Source organism: Corvus moneduloides, chromosome 3, assembly GCF_009650955.1.
Source record: "Corvus moneduloides isolate bCorMon1 chromosome 3, bCorMon1.pri, whole genome shotgun sequence".
Lineage (NCBI taxonomy): Eukaryota > Metazoa > Chordata > Aves > Passeriformes > Corvidae > Corvus > Corvus moneduloides.
This window is the reverse complement of record NC_045478.1, coordinates 24129358-24150552: the sequence shown is the minus strand read 5'-3', so window position 1 is coordinate 24150552 and position 21195 is coordinate 24129358. Positions and strand designations below refer to the sequence as shown.

The window sequence follows — 21195 nt, the reverse complement described above, 5'->3', positions numbered from 1 at the left end:
TTATTTTGCCTTTTGCTAGAGGACTGATTAGTATTTAATTATAGCAAACTTCATCCCCCAAGAGATATTCAGTAATATTTCCATTGGACGTGGATCATTAAGATCCAGAACTACACTGTAGAGTATTTTGAGGAGTCTGCTGCTCACTTTCTCTATGTCATTCACGTGATAAGGATAGATTGTATAAATATATATTCTAGTTGTTTATTTTTCTGAAGCAGAAGGAAAGCTAATTGAAACACTGATGATAAGGGGTTTAGATCATATTTATCAATGTCTACTTGTACATAGTGTCTCTAAAGGAATTGTAAAACTTCAAATTAAAGGGCAATCTGGATTAAGAGAGAGATAATTAGTAAGTTTATTTTTTTAAGAATATGCTGAACAGATGCCTAAGAAATCACGAGATAGCTCATTATTAATGTAGTTTAGGTATTTTTAACTGTAATCTCTAATTAAAGCCAATAAATGTGTTTAGAACAGTTCATTCTATTCCATTTTAGGAATAGAGTTTGATTTTTTTCTTTTTTTAACAAAAATGTAATTCATATTCAGCATTAACATTAGAACTTATAAAGTTAGGCTACTCCACAAATTACATTAATGTGACTTGACCGTAGTCAAAATGAGTCTTACTCATGTCTGGACACATAATGTACATAAGAAACTATGATCATATATGTTCTGATTATGACTGAGTTAGTTAACTGCGTAGTAGCTGGTACTTGATTTTATCCAAATTCTAACCAATTCCATGTTGTTTTCTAAAGTGAACACTTTAAAATATGTAAGAGTGGGGCCCTGGGATTTCAAATAGGAAGCTTAGTTGTGATCAAGATGCTTTTGAAAGTAAACATATGATTTGTGCTAACATATGATAAAATACAGTTGAAGCTCTTGAAGACATTGGTCTGCATCTTAAATTGCAATATCATTGATATACTTTTTTAGAAATAAAAGAAATTACAGAATGTTGTTAATTAAGTTAGAGTTTGATACATTCTTGAAACACAATTTTTCATGTGGTGTGCAATTGCTGTGGGTTGTAGCTGATGTTACAGAAAGTTTCTGGGATAATTGGTCAAGTCTAGTCTGGCAAAACCAGAAGATTTGTTGTTTTAACAAGCAGACTATCATATATGCTTATGAATAGTAGTGGGAAATAAGAAAAAAGACAGTTCATAACAATTCAGAGTACTACGTGTTAAAAAGATACATAATACCTTTAAACTGACACAACTCTTAAAATGGCCAGGGAAAGTAAGTGTATTTGAGGAGTAGCCATGGATATGTTCACATGGAATATAACCACAATCTCCTCAGGAATTCATGTAATACCCTTGTTTCAGAACTAGAAATATGGATTGGCTGCAGTCAAGGTATGCACGTATCCCAAAGAATTTTTAGATTTAGAACATATGTTGCCAAATCCAGCATAATTTTAAGCCCTTTCAATGGGATACAACTCTTGTATTTATTCTTATTATGTTTATTTTTTAAGAAAACACAAGGTGATGTATTTTCTTCCAGTCTAAAAAATTATGAAAAACATTTTCATATTTCAGTATGTTCTGTTGGTTTTTTTTTTTTCCTAGTTATCTCCTGTGGTGGTCTTCCATCTCCACCAAATGGAAATAAGATTGGAACCTTAACAGTGTATGGAGCTACTGCAATATTCACTTGTAACACAGGATACACATTAGTTGGTTCTCATGTGAGAGAGTGCTTGGCAAATGGTCTCTGGAGTGGTACTGAAACCCAATGCCTAGGTAAAAACCCCAAATTTCTGTCCTTTGTTTTGTTTTGCTTTGTCTTAAACAATATCAAGAACTGGAATTCTGCTCTTGTCAAGCAACAACATTTTTGAATCAATGAGAAATAAAGGTACCTTAAATATGAAAATATTGTATACTGAATGTGATTTTGTGCTATTCTACTCGCATTTATCTTTTTATTAGAAATTAAATTGTATTTTATGTCGTTGTAATGCTTTTCAAACCAGTATGGTTTTTAAGTGACTCAAATAATTATCCACATAGCATTTTTCTTTGTGAACCAGGGTGTGTGATGAAACTAAGCTTCAAGATAATCTTCAATTAGGAGTATTCCTGGTGCATTCCAACTACAGTTGAGTGTTCAGCGTATTGAGCGTTCAGTCAGGGGAAGCAGACAAGAGGCAGCCAAAATCTCTTTCAAACGCTGAGATTTATATAGTTTGGACGTAAAGTTCTCACCTCAACTCTTGCTCTCTTCAGATTCACTCATATTGGTTTACACTCCTAATACAGACATATAAGAAAAAGGTTCCCTTTTTGAGTAACATTTGAGGCTAAGCAGTGGGTTTATTCTTGGTTGTGGACAGTATATTTATTTCTGGAATCTGTTATTTGCTTTGTCTGCCTTAATTTTGCAGATTTTCTTCTTGCCTTATAGCTGAATATACTCAGTTGTTCTCAGGAAAAGAGGAATTCTGCTTTCCTCTTCAGAGCTCAACCTCACATAAAAAGCATCTTTCTTCTCTGCTGCCCCACTATGTCATTTTAGCAGAAAGACAGTGTTCCATGCTTATCTTTATGTTCAGGTATACATGGGAATGTCCAAGCATCTCTCCTGGGTGGAGGAGTTTTACAATGGCTTTTGCTACACTGTGGATCACATGCAGTCCTCTGGTAGAAGGCCTCAGAAATGAGTCTGTGGGCTATGTCCTCCCTGCCCCAGACCCAGACAGAGATGATTTTTAGCATAGCTGCTGAGTTGGCTTTCCTTGTGCATACATTCTTTTCCCCCAGGCTTGTTTACTTCTTAGACCTGAGATAATTGGGCAATAGAACCACCTTTATCTTATCTCAAGTTCCCATCAGGTGGCTTAACTTTCTGTCCAGATTTCCAGGAATTTGAAGAGGCTTCGAATGTGGGGGAAAGGTTTGATGACCACACATGAGCAGTGGCTTTTTTATACAGCTTGCCATAGTGAGTAAGGTCCTACAATGATCTTAACAATGTTTGAGCCATTAACCATTAACATCTCAATCTCTCACAGATACTAGGCTGCAGCAGAAAAAAAAAATAGAGACAGAATATTTTCAGAAAAAAAAATAGGATGGAATTATGTAACTCAGATCCGAGTTAAGATTTTGTAACCTTTCACTATGTATTCCTGATTGACACCTTCATTTTGCAACAGTAATGTTTGTAGTTCAGTTTTTGTGAATATAGTTTTAGAGTATATTGTCTCTTAAGATACAGAATGGTCAAAGGTAGTGACCATTGTCTCATAGAACTAACCTAACTTCTAAATGTCAGTTCATTGTTAGTGACTTCCCAGCAAGATGCAGTTGTTTCTGGAAAATTTCTTGAAAATGAAAAACACTTTTCTTATTTAATATATTTTCATACCTTATTTTTTAATTTGAAATATCCGGTATTAAGAATGATGTCATTTTGATGTAGGAAATAAGCATAGGATAGCATAAGCATAGGATGTAGGCATAAGCAGAGTACACTAGTTGTTACTTCTTTTGATATTTAGAGCAATAAAGAAGTAAAATAAACTTTTTTTTACCTAGGAAAAAAATTCCACTTAGGTGCTGTTTAGGGGAGTGTTATGATTCAGCATTACTTTTTTACATGCATAAGTTCATCAGTTCCACAGTGTAAGTATACAGGAGCTTTGTATCTAAAAACACATCAGCTATCTATTGGTGTCAGGTTATCCCTGAAGTGAGGCTGACTGACATTTAAATATGTTGGAACTGCAGCTGTGAATATCCAACAGCCCAAAACTTGTATATGTAAGAGTGTTTTCCACAGCCATTTCTTCTGTTCCAAGTATACAAACTCTATTGTAAAAAAAAAGAGCTATGACCCCTCTAGGTTTTTCCAGTGTGTTATACTATTCATTTTGTCTAATTCAGTTTTTTATAAATCCCCACTGAAATTGGTATAGATTACTATTGTCTCCTTACAGCTAAAACTTTTTCCCACCTGACTATCTGCATTCTGCATTTTAAATTATTTTTATAGATCTAATCTCACTTGTAATGAACACAGGACCTCTTGCAGGAGCTATTACTGCAATAAAAGCATTGCTTGTCTTATGATGCTTCCCAATTCTTTTTCTGAAAACTTAGATGGACTTCAGTTCCTATTTGATTGATTTTATTGTTCAATGAAGCCCTTTGCTTAGAACTGTTAAATGCATGGATCTACCTCACCAGACAAAAAAGATCACATTTAGAGCTGGAAGGTTAATCACTACTTAGTCTTCGCTATTTCAAAATCAGACAAGCTCTATAGTGACAAAAATATTGTACAGTTTTGAGTGTGAAAGTCTAAATTTGAGTTACCCCGTGCATGCTGCAGAAAATTTTGTTTCTGCTGCTAAGCCCTTTTCTCCCTCTCTTACACTCTCTCACATAAGGTATATTAATATCAAGTTCTTCAGACACTTAATATAGATGCAATTTAGAATACAATCCAAGGTCAATGGAACTATGTAGGCTCCTCCAGAGAGCAATCCAGGAAAGGTAAATTCTTAAATTTTAAAGCTGGATGATGTGAATTCTGCTAGTTGAATATTCCTAAATTTCAAGGACAACATGCCCCAAATTTATTTCAGAGGTGCTTTTAAGACTTACCTGAAGCCTGTGAAAATCAGAAGGCAGACACCCAGGGAGCTCTGAGTGAGCCTTTCCATTTCAAAGGAATTATGACTTACAGATGCTTTTTGTCTACATTGTACCTACATGAATATAATTCAGGACAGTTATAGGTGAAAATAGGTATCACTTTATGTTACCCACTGATCCATGTAGAATCAATTTATGATTTCAGTCTAAATGAGTACACTAATTTTTGTATCTCAGGAAATGGTTTGTCAAACCCTTATTATTTGTCTCTAAAGAAAGCTAAAACCAAGGACTGTAGTTAATGAGTCTAAGGCTCAATGAGTCCTAAGTCTTCAGGTTGTTAATATTACATGTATTTTTTTATTAGTTATACAAGGATAAATATGAATTGTTAGGCAAGATTCCTTTCAATTTCACTCACTCTCACTGCTGATATTATGTATCTTTCCCTTTTTTCCTTCCAAGAGTATTTGCAACTATAAGTCACAAAACCTATGTGTTTTTATGCATGCTTTATGTGTATGGGTGACCATAGGTTCATATAGGACATAGGGCAAATTTGAAGCATTTTAATTTGCCTGACTCCATCTGTAAAATCAGTGGCACTTAATCACGGATCAGTGTGTTTTCCTGTATTTTTATGACTTTCAGGTGCAAAACTACACATAAACAAGTCAAGGACATTCTTAAAATCTAAAGTTAAATATAATCTACTTCATTCCATCTTTTACTTATATGATATATATAATGCCTTAGATTTATTGAAAATATCCTGCTGCTGACTGTGCTTGTGTAAAAATATCTAATCCTTTAATTGATAACTCATAGGTAAACTGCAGTATAATATCATGATACTGGCTTATATTTAAAATTAGTATTTTATAAAAATAGAATTATTTATATCTTGCTTTCCAGGTGTTTTAGAATAAAACTACTGAACCAACCTTGATGCATGTGAATAATTTTCTAAATTCTTGAGGGCATATTTTACTAAAAAATCCCTTCACAGCCTTCTTAATTTTCTTTAATTTTAGTTGATGAGAAAATTACATATATTTTGTGTCACTGCAGTGCTCTTTCAGTTCCTGATATGTTGGAATAGTTAATTTAAATGAGTCAAAATTCCCTGAAAAATCCTTAAATACAGCTGGTGGAATGATCTGTAAATGAAATGTCTCACATAATAAGTCCAGAAACTTGTTAAATCCCCATTTAAGAGAAAATGCATACTATTTTTCTTTATGCCAGGTGGCACGTTTCATCTATCTTTTTACTTGAAATTCCCTGTGGTCCTGTGTTTGTCTTCAATGCAGCTACTGCTTTTCAATTCTTCACGATTTAGATCTAGAAAATTTAAAAAAACCAAATGTATTCCTTTCTATTTCACCTCAGTCCCTGGAAAAAAATTAGGGAGTAAATATTAGGAACTAATTTCTAGGCATAGGGATAATAAGAAAATTGGGAACAAGCAAGATGGAGGAATCAAAAGCAAACCTTGGTAATCTTACTGCCTTTTCCAGTGACTGAGGTGTAGATTTCAGCAGTAGATTTCTTTCACTTTGTGTTGTAGCAAAACTTTGGAAACAATCTCCCCTTGTATCCTTGTAGCCAAATTGAGAAGACAGGTACTGGATGGGGGGACTGCAAAATGGATGGAAAAGTAATTGAGCCAGAAAAATCTAAAGGTATTGTTTCTTGATTCGAAGTGTGACTAGGAGCCAGTGGACACTGAGGATGAATACAAAGGCCCATACTATCCAGTCTCTGTCGGTCACTTGGATAACAAATTGGGATGCAACAAGTTTGAGGATGACACCAAATGATGGGAGAACAGTTGATGTGTGAATTGTAGTGCTGCTAGACAGAGGGACCTGGAGGAATGGGCCAACAGGAAGCTCATGAAGTTCAGGATAGACAAATACAGAATCCTGCACTTTGCCTAGAATAATGCCATTTGTGAGTACTCTTGGAACTGACTGGGTAAAAACAAGCTTTACAAAAAGCACCCAGGTGACTGAGTGGAGAGGCTGACTAAGAGTTAAAAGTGTGGCCTTGCAGTAAAAATATCACAGACTGGAGTGTATTAGCACCAGTGTAGTCAGCAGGTCATGGTTATTTTTTCCTCTTCAGCACTCATGTGGAAAATTGTTTGTAGTTTTTGTGTCCTCCACCATAGAAGAGATATATTGCAAAATGAAACAAGTTCAGGGGAAGGACCCATTAGGGGCCAGGGGCTGGGGTATCTTTTAGACAAGGAGAGGCTGAGTGAGGCTGGAGGAGAGAGAAGGGTAAAGGCGAGCATATTACTAATTTGGACTGAGAACAATAAGGTAAATTATTCCATGACGCATTTCAAGGAGAAAAATATGCTTTCCACATCCTCTGGTGCCATATTCTCTGTCATAAAGGGAAAAGTTCATACTTCTTCCTCAAATTTGCAGAACAATACCACAATGTCTTCTTGGAGGCATCAGCAATTCTACAATTAGGATTTTTATAATAATCCTGTAGGTATAAAAAACCTAATCAAGTGGTATATGTTTTATCCTTCTAATGTTTTAGAGGAGCCATTAGGTGTGAATGAATACAATCTCTAGCATTATTAAAGGGGCTTTATTAGAAAGGAGTTTGAACCCCAAAGAAAAGTTACAAACAGGTTGCTGTTGATGGATACAGCCTGCATGAAACAGAAGAGATCACATACACACAACCCACTGTAGCTGCAGTCTTGAGCCTTAGGTCCCAGTCTTCACCTCTCAAAATGAGGACTTAGCATAGTTTCAGATTAAATTACTGCAGTTTTAATTAATCTGTATCACCACAAAAAAAGAACTTTTTTCTCCTCCTGAATTAGTAAAGAGAAATAGTTTTCTGAACTAAATCATTACTTTGCTTCCTCAGTGCCAAGACTGCTATTATCCTGGAATAATGCATTCTGTACTGTTTTAACAGCAGCTGAAATAAGGAGCAAAGAGTGCTGGCAGATATTCCTTCCTGTTCATGCCTTCATCTATCTGGAAAATGCTTATAAATTCATATTAATGTCAAAATTATAGTAAGCTCTTCTTTATATTGCTTTGCAGTTTGGTCAGTACCAACAAAAATACCCAACTTCTGCTCTTTTTTTACAGTGAAGTGCCTTAGTAACGTTGCATTTTTCTTCAGAGAAGTGTGAGGTCTTTAACTCTCAAACCCATACTATTATTTTATAATAGAATTCTCATTTCTCTAATTCATGATTTTCTTCTTCAAAAAAGTCAAAGAAATATCATCTGTAGGTTTTATACCTGAGAACTTGTTCTGCACAGTGCAGTAGTTGACTCTAAATATATTGTTTACTGAAAGGAAAGTTGAAATTTCGATTTTTTTCTTGTAAATTTTGGCAAGTCTTGTCAAAATACACATTTTTAATGGGATTTTCTTTTATCGTAGCTGGTCACTGTGGCTCTCCGGACCCAATTGTAAATGGTCATATTAGTGGAGATGGTTTCAGTTATCGTGACACTGTAGTCTACCAGTGTAATCCTGGCTTTCGGCTTGTTGGTACTTCTGTCAGAATTTGCCTACAGGATCACAAGTGGTCTGGACAAACTCCTGTTTGTGTCCGTAAGTAAAACTCATTTTTCACTGAATTATTGCTATTATTTTAAACATAATTGAGCATTAACAGTGGATTGGATGTTCAAAAGTGTTTGTGCTCAGATCAGATATTTATTGGACCTATTGTCAATTACAGGGGTTGTTACGATCCAGTTTCTAACCTAGCATGGACTTGTTAATATTTTCAGTAACTCCTGATTTCTGTTGTTTCAGAAACAGGATGGCATAGACACTGAAGGGGTTTGAACAGCAGGCTGCAGCTGTGTAACTTAATCTGTCATTTTCTCTTTGTCCAGGTATAGTTGTTATGTCAACCGTGGGCTTGCTGAGCCTCTCCCCTATTTTTTCACCAGGAGTAAAAAATTCCTTTGTATATTTGCATTTCTCAGAGAACAAAGCTGGACTAGTGTTCATCTGTGCAGTTCTGATGGTGATTGCCCGTTTTTTTCAAATTAGCTTCAAGTTGACTTAATGCAAGCCAAGGCATGGCATTGGGTTATGCTACATCTGGTAGAAAAGATGGTAACTTTTTATAGCCTTTAATATTTTCTTAATTCACCTGTTTTTGAAAATCACATAATTAATTGCTAGAATTGCAGAGTCTTTCCTTCTCTAGTTCCTTCTTCATTTGTGTGGCGAGTTATCTGACATTTTCTGAACCATCACCCATTTAATCAGTCAAGTCCAATTCATCTGTTTTTTATTTTACTACCTTATTATGTAGTTGATTTTATTTCGTTTTCGTTTCAATTTAATTAATGAGCCCCATTTTTATACATTTTTTTTTGTTCTTTTTAATGGAGCATTTGTATCAACTATTTCAGTGCTGCATTTTTAAGATGTCTACAATTCAGACAGAAGTATTGCTGTCTACACAGAGAGAGTCACTAAGATGTTCAGCTTTTCTGTTTAGTCCATGTTAGATTTCTAAATGTTCAGTATTTTTTTTTTAGGGTAAAATAAAAATTTCTAGCTGTATACAGTAGCAGGAAATATCTGCCAAGTGTCATTGTCCTTTTAAAATCCTATTTATATCTTCAAGTGATTTATATTTGTCAAAGGAAAAATGGCACTAGCTAGCATTATTACTATTTGTGCATTCATTTGACTGTGCAGTGAATAAAATCCCTTAAAAAGAAAGGTGAAAAGCTGGTTTGGGGCAGGGGGGGGAGGGACAGGAGGCTGTTTCTTCCTAAATGGATGTTATCATTACTGTTATGAGAAGAACTGGCATCAGTTTTTGTTATTAGGGGTTGCCTAACACTTTCCATTACAACATAGTTCTCTTTTGCTTAGAATGCTGACAGACTAAGGATTTGTTTTATGTCAGCATCCAAAATTCAGATGAATTTCTGCCTTTAATTAATTTATTTTTAAGAAATTCTCATACAAATCAGACTGTTATTTTTGAGATGTAAAGTGAAAACATACTGTTCATCAATGCTAGAAATGTGTTCTACTAAAAAATTCTTCTGACTGAGCATTGTGGAGCATGAACTAGAAATATGTTTGTGGTGGGTTGACCTTGGCTGGATGCCAGGTGTTTACTGAGCTACTCTCACTCCCCTCCTCAGAAAGACAGGGGAAGAAAACAAGATGGCAGCTTACTAAAACAAAAGGGAATGGTTGCATGTGCAAGCAAAGAAAGATTTTGATTTTCTACTTCCCATCAGCAAGCAATGTCTGTCCGCTTCCCGGGAAAGAGGGCTTCAGCATGTGTAATGGTCGCTCCCAAACAGAAATGTAAAGAACAGATGCTGCCTCCCCTCCTTCCCCACTGCCACCCTGCCTTGCCTCTTCCTCCTCCTTCCTCTTAGCTTTTACATCTGAGCAAACATCATATGGTATGGAGCATCCCTTTGGTCAGCTGACCTGGTTATATCCCCTTGCAAGGTCATGACCACTCCCATCCTACTGGTGGGAAGGTGGGAGGTTGGGGAGACAGCACTGATGCTGTGCAGTGCTGCTCAACAGTAACAAAGCTCTGGGATGTTATCAACACCTTTCTAGCTACCGATATAAAGCACAGCACTGTAAGACATCCATCTCAGGTAGATCCAATACAATGGCAGAGATATTACAAAGATGTTAGGGGCAGTACCCTATAAAATTTGCCCCAAATTGGTCTTTATTTTGTGAGATTTTTACAGAAGATCACAACTTCTTATATTTTTAATTTACTTTGAAAGGATTTTCAGGTTTGTAAAGTACCAGGCATTGTATTCTTAATATCTAAGGAAGCCTTTGTAGTTCTCCACCCGTGACTACTTAAGCTTCTTAGTTTCATCTAAAAGTCAGCCTCCTTCATCTTGCCAAATTTGTGACACGCAGGTCTTTCCCTGTCTCTTTACTGGATAACGAGTTGGACCACACTTTAGCCAAGTATTTTCTGAAGGATCTTTCCACTTGCTGCTTGTTGAGAGTTAATAGGAAGTAAGAAGATTTCTGCTTAGTTCTTCATGAGTAGCAGCACAACAGAATCAAAAGAAAAAATAAACCTGTGTACAGGTTATTTATTCAAGTATGATAAACACTAGCACAGAGTTGAGAAGTTCTGTTTGTGCATGTGTATATGTACAATCTGATTTTACATTGTCAGTATCTATGCTTTTCTATATTTTCCTATAATATTTTAACATCTTGTCACATGGAAAGCTAGAGCTTGACCGTAATAAGCTTATTGTACAAGTTTTGTATTAGCAAAATAAACATACGTAATATATAAAATGGGGAAGATTTACTCCCAAAAATGATTTCTCTATTGTCATAAGAAAATCAGATTAAAAGAATCACTATTTCAGTAAAGCAATGCAAGATCTTTGAAACTGTAATGCTTCAGAACTCCAGAATGTTCTGAAATAGTGCATCAAATTCATTTGGCACTACTACATGTTTAAGCTTGCTGGGAATAAATATTTTCCTTTATCGGTATTAGTAGGACTTTTTATATGCATTTTTAAAGGTCTAATACATATCAGATGTGTATGAAAATGCATATATTTTGTGTATATATATATAAATAAAAAAAATAAATTTATTTTTATTACAACTTTCAACATAAAGTAAAAAGTACGTTCTAAGATTTTTTTTAAAAAAATAAATTTTTTCTCCTGGCAGTAAAGAATTCTCAATAAATATATCCTATTCTTTTTCTCATATGTCTTGTATAAATGTCAAAGCCAAATTCAGAAGGGAATAAAAAAAATAAAAACCTAAGAGCCAAAACACCAAAAGAGCTCCAACCTGCAAGTGATTCCATGGATCAGTACTTTTCACTTAGATGCTAACCTGGCTATTTTTCTTTTAACAGCAATCACATGTGGCCATCCTGGGAATCCAGCTCACGGAATGACTAATGGCAGTGAGTTCAATTTAAACGATGTGGTAAATTTTACTTGCAACGCTGGATACTTGCTTCAGGGTGCTTCTCGAGCACAATGTCGAAGCAATGGGCAGTGGAGTAGCCCTTTACCCAACTGCCGAGGTAAGAAATTTTTACCCTGCCTCAAAATACTGGGATATAATTCACAAGTCTGTCCTTTAGGAATTTATTCCCACCTTTATTTAAATTTCTGCATTTCTGTATTGGAGATTGTTGTTAGGGCTGAGTGTTGGGGAAGCCTATGCTTTTCAGTATTTTACCTAAAACTTCTCAGACTGCAATCACCAGCATTTAGTTTATAGACATATAAAGTGAACTTTGTATCACAAAAGTTACATTACACTAATAAATTGGAGTTGCCTGTCTAGCCTGAATTAGCTGCATTTTAGTACAGTTTCCATAAATGGTAATTATAAAATTGAATATGTATGTATCAAAACGGTATTAATTATTTTGTTTCCTAGCAATACCTGAGAGATGTGAAACCTGATTTTTCTTACCCCACAAAAAAAAAGGGATAAAGTAGGATTTAATTCTGCTCGTTTTTTTTGCAAAGACATTTGAGCTTCATTACTGGTGTGCTATGGGTAAGACGGGCATGTTAGATATATGAGAATGCAGCAAAACTTTGTGATATGAGGAAATCTGTATCAAATTTACATATTAGGAAAGGACAAACAAAAACCATTTTAAAACACAATCTACAATTCTCGGATTGAATTCTTTATCCAGATCGCAGTAGTGTAATTAAGATTAAAAATCTCTGAAGTTAACCTGGTTTTACTCCTTCCATTTTTGACCACTGTTTTTATTTATTTTCTTTAACGTTTGTCTATTGTTGCAGAATATGGAGCTAACAGCCCATCTTTGGTCTGTTCCACCAATGTCTTTATCAGACACCTAAAATCTGTTCACTAGTTTATTGTTTTTATATGCCCCAAAATAGCTTCTACTGCTATAGTACATACTTTCTCAATGCTAAATCCAGTAGGATACTGATATTTAATGATATTGTGAAACATTTTCTTTTGAATCACTGAGGCAGAATGAGTATTTTCTGACTAAATCATAAATACAAATTGACAGAGAAGTGAAAGGCAGGACATGAGGTAAATCATGTAAGATATACCAAAAGATTTCAAAGGCCTGGAGAAAACTTTTTGAGATGCTCTATATCCTTCAGTGCTCTTTTTGTGAAGGCTCTGGAAGGAAATGTATTTCAATGGCTCTAATTTACAAATGTTGTTCCTGGTCATATTCAAAACTGGAATTCTGGGGTCATTTTTAAATGTTAATAACAGTTCTAATTTCCAAATATGCAAACCAAAAACAAATTTAAAAATGCTTAGTGTCTTGAAAGCGTCTGATGGCTATGTCTGCTATGGAACACGCAAAGAAATAGAACACAAAAATTTCTCCAGAAATGCAATGGTTACTAAGCTTTTCTTGAGTATTTTCTTTCACTAGAAAAATGTTAAATCGGTGTAAGTACTATGCTTTTTGTTCTCTGTAACTTGTCTTTTATGGGCGAAAGGAAATTGCAGGCAGAAAAGTCATTCTAAGGATACAACATTGGGACTAAAAATCATATAATAAGAACTTAACTTCAGCTATTGTACCTTTATTATCTCCATCTGTTGGTTTATTAAAAATCTTATTGTATTACAACTGTTTTTTCTAAGAATAATAATTATCTTTGGTGATTAGCTCATCATAATGTTTCAGAGATAGCTGATGCAATTTCAAGCTCAGTGTGTGTGGAATTAGATCTTTCATTCTCATTAAAACAATAAAGAGATGGCAATTCCCCCAGTTACTACCCTCAGAATTTATTCAAGTGAGTTAACTAACATAACAATATAATTATTGGAACAGACAAACAAGAATTAGCAAACTGTTCCTATTTAGGCTCATGTACTTTTTTTCCTATTTATACTGTTTTGTTTTGCTAGACCTAAGCGAACAAACTCGTCTGTCTCATCTGTGAGGCATTTAAGTAAGGTTTCATTTGTTGGAAACTTTTTCACTTATACTATAGATGCAATTTGAATCTGCTCTGTTTGACTGTCAGAGGCAGAAATTGAACAGCTTTACTGAAGTTTAACCCCATTTACAGGCTGAGTTATTCAGCTATTTACATTGAACTCCATTACATCTATTAAAAGGAAAACAAATCGAAGTGGAAGCAAGGCAAAACAGTGCAAAGACAGATTTTACAAAAAGAACATAAGAATTAAGACACAGTTACTGCAACATTATTTCAGTTGTCTCTCCAGTCTACTTTCATTGTCCTTTTTAAATTTATTCACATGAATCTGAGTTTGATCCAGGCCAATTTATGGTCTGAAATCTTGTTTAGGAAGATTGGTTTTCTGAAAGGAGCGAGTATTATAGATGCAACTCTCCCAAGATCCATTCACTTGAGAATGGTAAACTCCTACCAGAATGGAGTGGCCTAGAGTTCCCTTAGTTAAGTATTTACAGTTGTGTCTATTCTCATGCAAATGGTGTGAAGCCGGACTTTTGCCATTCACTCAGTGTTTCTTCACTTCGTTCTTCTCTTCACTCAGTATTTCTTTCTCTACAGAAGCATATATTTTTCAGTAACCATCTTGTATCTCTTCCATCATGAGCTAATTTTGTCACCTGCTCTGTGCACCCCACTAGAACCCAGATCACTTTGCTGCTGATCACAATAGCACTGTAGCTGCTCACCTCCATGACCAAGTTTAACGGATTTAAAGGGTTTGAAAAAGTTGTTGTGAAGTTTGCAATTTGTCCAAGAAACCTCTCCTTCTGGAGAGGAATATACTATCTAAAGTAACAATAACTTGTAAATGTATTTGTGCACCAGAAGATATTTAGTTGTAGTATAAAGGGAATACTCAATATCCACTTCAGTTAAAGCATATCAGTGTTAGAGTAGTTCTATACCATTCTCCTAATATATGCATCTGTGATCTAGACATTTGGGGGGTTCTTATTTCAATTATATGAAAAACTAAGTGTTGTAATAATTGCCTTGATAATTGGTATTGTTTCTTATTTTAGGTTAGGGTGGTGGGTTGACCTTGCAGTTAGTATGTAGCAGTTTCTCTCTGCTGTTCCTTCTCAATTCTCTTCTCTGCACGTGTTCTCTGCAGGCTGCAGAAAGTATCTACTCCCTCATGCACTACCTTCTCCTCTAAACTCAGTGGCCCCTTTTTTTGCTTCTCACTATTTGTGTGTGTGTGTGTATGTGTGTGTGTATGGCCTTCTCGCTCTGGTGTATTCTGCCCTTTCCTAAACACATTTTAGAGAAACAAACTTTTCTCATGGATTCACCTGTGATTTGAGGAGAGAGTTGGGGTTGTTCAGCATAGGGGAGAGAGGGCTCAGGGGAATGTTGCTTATCATCTATACTATCTAAGCGACAGTGTAAAAAAAGAGGGTCAGACTTCTCAGTGGTGTTCACTGAAACTACATGATGCAAGGGACACAAAACCAAATGTAATGAAAAGCTTTTTGAATGTGAGGGTGGTAAAACACCTAAATAAATTTCCCAGAGACATTGTGGAGTTTCCATTCCTATTCAAAACCTAACTGGACAAAGCCCTGGGCAAACTCTTTAGTTGTCAATTCCAAGTTCAAGTATTTTTGTAGAGTTTATGACTAAAGGCTATATAAATACACCGACAATAATATTCCTATGCAAAATTTGGTCTCAGTGAATTGATTAGAACTTACCTAAACAGGCAATAGCACTTCTTCTGGCATAAGCCTTTACTTCTAAAATTGCCTTTTATCTAATGGGTGGAAAACATTTGTTTTAAAGTTCATTGTTAGCAATGAATTATGAATTTGTTTACAAAGAAAGTAAATCTTCCAGCTCTTTAAATAAATATGCTGCTGGGAAAGGATTGATGTTCCTGGCAAACCTGTATCATTTAATTCAACAGAGATTTTACATATGACCTTTCTTTCAAACCTCGGTTGAGTTCACCTGAGTCAATAATGAACTTGGCTTCATTTGGCTGAGACTGTACATGAAGTACTACAAATTAAAGATTGCTGCTTGAAGCTATTGCAGAAGTTTATTTTATTTTATTTTGTTTTGTTTTATTTTATTTTATGTTATTTTATTTATTTATTTATTTTGTTTTGTTTTTTTATGTTGAAACTGAGCTGTTATGTATGCATAGGAAACCTTGATATTTTCGGAAAATAAAGCTGGAGCAGTTCTTAGGCACCCTTTTCCAATGATACATTGCTTCTGTCTGTTGTGTCAATAGCAGGTTAACTAAGTAATCAGTGACAGAATATTTAGCAAGGCAATTATATGGGGTTTTTTGGCTAAGAAAAAAGTAATGCACACAAAAGATCATATCTGCTACTTGAGAGCCATATGACAAAAACTTGTATGAGACAAAGGCTTTTAATATTTTTGTATATCGTAAATGCACTGAAGGCACTGAATTACTTTGCAATGATATTTCCCCCTAATCCAAAATGCTTTTATCTGTTCTGGTTGACTGTTTTGGCTCAGCAAGTAAAACCTTTAGTCTCTTAAAATGTACATTTATTTTTTTAGCATTTGATTTCGACCTGTGTTCTGAGGTAACATAATTCTTAAAATACCCATGCCTTGGAAAAACTATGTTCCCACTGTTTCTGTTACAAGTGGAAAAAATGGCATGTTATGATGTTTAGGTACTTTGCGAGATAGAACCCCCAAATTTATTTAATTATTTAAACAGCAGTATCTGTTTAAAATTTTATATTTAATCCTTTCAATAGATTTAGTATTTTTTAAAGATTGGCAATAAACTCTTCTGGAATGTGAAGGTCAGTGAAGTATAATTTAAAGTTCATAATTTGTAATTCTCCAAATGAATTCTATCTTTACCTTTATTTATTTGATAAAGAACAGGTCAAGTAGTTTACTTGCCTTTAAACTGGAATCAAATGGCATCAGAAAAATTACAATACCCAGATCTCTATTCTGTTCTGCAAACCTGCCTGAGTAGAGCTTGGTGCAACCTGAATGTGCTACCCCAGAACTAGTTATGAAAATATTAAATCCTAAGCCAAGTAAGTTCACTGTGGATTTTTTTCCATTAGCAGTTTGATACCACTTTCTATTTATTCTTTGGAAGCACAGAAAGCCAATCTCCATGCTGTCTACTTTTCATAATAACTCTTAACCACCAAAATGGGAACCGAATCAGATGGTCTCATCAGGGCTCTGCACTCCTGATTGTGCTGCAGGTCATTTTGCCATACATTATACTTGAAGTAAGAACCGCTGTATTAAACACCACACTTTCTGCCCGTATTAAGGCAGACTCATATTCATGATCTGTATCAGGAAAGGTGGATATCCTTTGCTACTGTTTCCTTCAGAATTCTTTTTATCTTTTTATAAATGAGATTTAAAAGCTTTTCTCCTCTTAGAAGTGTGTTTCTTAAGACCAGAAATATTTTGAGGGGAAGGTCCATTTGGCGAAGTTGTAAACATTTGAGTTAGCTCACATTCTCTAGTCTGTATCAGTAAGTCCAGGTTATTTGTTAGTAATAAGGAATTCAGGTGGTCTGTTTATTTATACTGGATTTGTACTGAATTTCTAACTTGAAAGGTTTATCTTTATTTCATTACTCATAGATTCTTGAAAAGTTTAATTAGACTTTTATGTCTTATCGAGAATCCAGTATCTACAAAGAATCGCTAATTTTATCGTGTTCTCTTTAGTGGCTATGTCATTTGAACCAGTAGTAATACGTTCCACTCTTCCACTGACAAGAAAAATAACAATTCTGATGGCAGCTGATAGAAAGGTGTGAGAGATGGAGACTGACGACCAATTCTTCTCATCCAAAGATAAAGCAGCTCTGAATTCAAGCTGTTTTCCATCTATGGTGGAGTCAAAGATTCATATTAGCTGAGAAATGCATTTTATTCACTTTTGTTTTTTCCAGAGTCGGAGCCCTTTGTTGTGACTTTTTTATACTTAAATGTCAGATAAACCTAATCTGTTCACGTTGATAGCATGTTGATATTCTTCAGAAGGATAACTTGCACTTGACTAAGTTTCCTAAATAAAGAGGTGAGGTGCCATGGGAGATGCCATATGGTGTCTGAGATATTCCCCTGATCTGGCAGAGATGCCCCTCTCTGGAGTGAAACCAGCCAGGAAATCAGGCAAAGACATTTCAGAAGGTAGTAGAAACCTCTTTCGAGGCAACTGAAGAGTTCCTCATCCAGGTGAAAAACAAAGTTCTGATTAAAATGAAGAAAATAAGTCATGACCCCAGAGTTTGTGCTATTCTGACAAAAGCTGTTCTGTTAACACTACTTGTACATAGATGCTCAAAAATGAATTTGCTTGCAGACAACACATATAGAGGAAAGCAACAGGTAAGTACTTTATCTTTCTTTTGGTATAGTAATTCCTGGAAAAATCTGAGAAGTTTTCATTCTTGTTTATTGTTGACTTTGCATTGATCTTTACTAAAACTCCATTTGCTGGAAATTTTGTCATAATGCTTTCACAAGCAGTGCTTGCTTTCTTTTTATAGCCAGCATTTTTAAAAACTTGTCATAAAATCAGAGTGAATTCTCTACTCTTCATTCACTCTAGAGTGTCATTCCCTAAACATGTTCTAGACATCAACATTAATGCAATACTTTTCAAATAAAAAAAAGTTTAAAAATACTGTTGATCAGATATGAAAGTTTATAAAAGAAGCTTAAGATTGTTTCTGTCAAGAAAAAACAGAGAGAGTGAGAACAAGAAATGAAATACTGTGAATTACGTACTTTTTGATGCTCATTCAACTTTTTAACAGAAAGCTGCCCTAGAAGACTCTGACATGATCTTTTAACTTCTTTGTGCTCAAGGGTTTGAATCTACTCAGTGTGAGGTTCCGAAGTTATCAGGGCAGACTTGGAGCATTCTCCAGCTTTTCTCAGAAGACTAAACCAAGACTGACAGAATTGATTTCCCATGTAACCCTTGACAGGTGTCATTGAGAGAAAGCAATCTCTGTCTACTCTCACTGTAACTTACAATTGAGTCCCCAGGGTGAAAGGCAATCGGGGAAAATGCTGCCTTAGTTCTGTATGCCAGCCAACTCAAATTCTTTTCTAAAGTACTCATTACTGCTGCCCTTCTTAGCAACAGCACACTTGTGTATATATTCAAAAAACAATAGCTGATCTTAAGTGTCACTGCAGGCATAATTGTTACTTTTTAACTTGAGGGATGGTATTCTCTTGCATAATCATTTGATAAGACTTCATGCATGCTGCAAGAATTTTGTTCACAGAGCACACGCTTAAATTATGCATTTGGTGGCTGTTTTGTATTTCATTCATCACTGAGCTGTCTAAACAGATACTGCTGGTACTGGAGTGAGAACTCTGTATCACACAAATTGATACTTCGGGACTGCAATGTATTCCTAGAATATTCCATATTTCTGGTCTGCATGGAGAATTAAGTTTTTCTGTTCTCCCTATTGACTTGCAAAGATGGTTCAGTTAGAATTTCTTTTGGATAGCTTTGGGACAGCATATTCTCAAGAAACAAAGTTCATTTTAATTTCTAATACTGACTCTCCATAAGCTAACTTGGCACACTTACCCGTTAAACCAAAGATTTAATTTTAAGCAATTATATTTGATTTTGGTTTATGTTAATAATCTCAACTTCACTAAAAAAAGTGACAGCTCTTGTGAATGCTTGTTAAAAATTAAACCTAGGGAAAGAGTTGAGTAATCCATAGGATGAGAACAATACTTGAAAATAATTGTATTCATGAATGTACAAAACCTTCAATAAATGCAAGAATTTTGCAGCATGCATCAGATTTTTCTTCTGTTTCAATATAATATTCTGAGATTAAAATTGAAATAATTTGAACTATTACTTTCAATGCTTGGTTTCAACTAATCTTGTGCATATTTGAGTTCAATAGCAATGATTTTATCTAAATTGCAGTGAAAAATAAACAGCCTTTGGTTTTTCTTTTGAAAAAATTCTGAAATCATGTTTCACTGTTTATTTTACTGTTTTTTCCTTCACACAGTTTTTATCTGTGCAGTATTTCACTGTTTATCACTTTGATCTAGAAATACAATAAGCATTCAGTATTATAGTTAAAAAATAGTACTTTCTGATATTCTGGAGTTCCCACAACTCCCAAATGAGATTTCTATGTGACTGATAGTCTATGAAGCCCTGACAAATTGTCTACATTTTTGCTCTGGAAGGCACTTTCTTTTAAAAGTTTCTGCCTGTAGATCTCTACTGTCCTTCCCATTCCATCAAAGAGAATGCCAGAGCATCGGCAACTTCATTCTCAGACAAAATAACAATAACAGCAACAAAACCCAAACCCAAACCAGATAAACAAACAAAAATCCCCCAAGAAACAAACCTAAAAACCTTAAAACCACCAAACAAAACCACACAAAAATCCCAGCAGAAAATAAACTAAAAATATAGATTGCATGGACGAAGATACTTTTGACATCATAAGACACTTAATCTGACAAACAATGTGAATCTTGTCCTATAGCTTGGGAAAAATCCAGTAGTATGTGTCCTCATGCAAATTTCCACTAGTTTTGTGTATTCATTAATGAAATTTTACTGTAAAAGTGTATGTCCTGTTTAAGCTGTGTATGCCCAGTTTAGAATGGAAAAGTATTATTTTGCTGTAGTTACTTTTTTTGATATGAAGTTTCATTGCAAAATGGTGTACTGATTAGAACATGGATATAGGTCCCAAGAAGACCTGAGTTCTATTCTGCACCAGTACAAACATTTCATACAGCCCTGGACATTCGTTTTTCATATGATGGATCACAATAGTGATATTGTGTAATTGTGAAGTTGGGAATCAAATTACCATAAAAAATAGTTTTAGCTAAATAGAAAGATTTTGAAATATTCACTTCTGTGTTTGAAGTTAAATTAATCTATATTTTTAAACTAAACAGTGCCTGGCATGGGAGCTGAATTGCCTCTACTTATTTAGATGGCTTCTTATTTGAACCAAGTGGCACATTCACAGGAATTGTTTGGAGCATGGCTCCGGGGTTAGTATGGACAGCAGGATCATTCTTCATGAGCAGTTCAGAGAAATTCACCCTGTTCTGGAGGGTAGCAGAGCACAGTGGCATTGACTGGGCCACCATCTACTGGCCTCATGCCAAAGAACAAGTGCTGGCTTTCTTCACACTGATACAGATGTGTATTCAAATATTTAGGAATGTATAAATATATATGTGTATATATATATATATATGTGTGTGTGGAAAATTTGAGTTTAAGGATGTGTTTGTACAAGGCAACTTATAACTATGCAGAGGATGCAGGCCAGTTCCAAAAGCAGAGTCTTTACAGCAGCATCTACCCAGCACTACAGCATGTCTAATTGCCTAAGAAACAGGGTTAATTAGGATGCAGCATGTGTTGCTTCTGGGAACTGTGCTAGTTTCTCTAAGAAAGAATTGCACTGTGACTACAGGCATATGAGCTCATTCAGACCTAGCTTAATGCTTTGGTAAGGCTTCCTGTCAGTGGACTGTACATTTTACAG

At 35.1% G+C, this 21195-nt stretch overlaps 1 protein-coding gene across 2 annotated transcripts in view; it reads left to right on the top strand.

Annotated features, from left to right (window-relative positions):
• Positions 1-21195, top strand: part of CSMD1 (CUB and Sushi multiple domains 1) — a 1116713-nt gene that overhangs the window by 1053663 nt on the left and 41855 nt on the right. For both annotated transcript variants that reach the window (XM_032104597.1, XM_032104596.1), the window contains exons 52-54: positions 1596-1769; positions 8061-8234; positions 11539-11712. In XM_032104597.1, coding sequence (XP_031960488.1) covers positions 1596-1769; positions 8061-8234; positions 11539-11712 — 522 coding nt within the window. The remainder of the gene's footprint in view (positions 1-1595; positions 1770-8060; positions 8235-11538; positions 11713-21195) is intronic.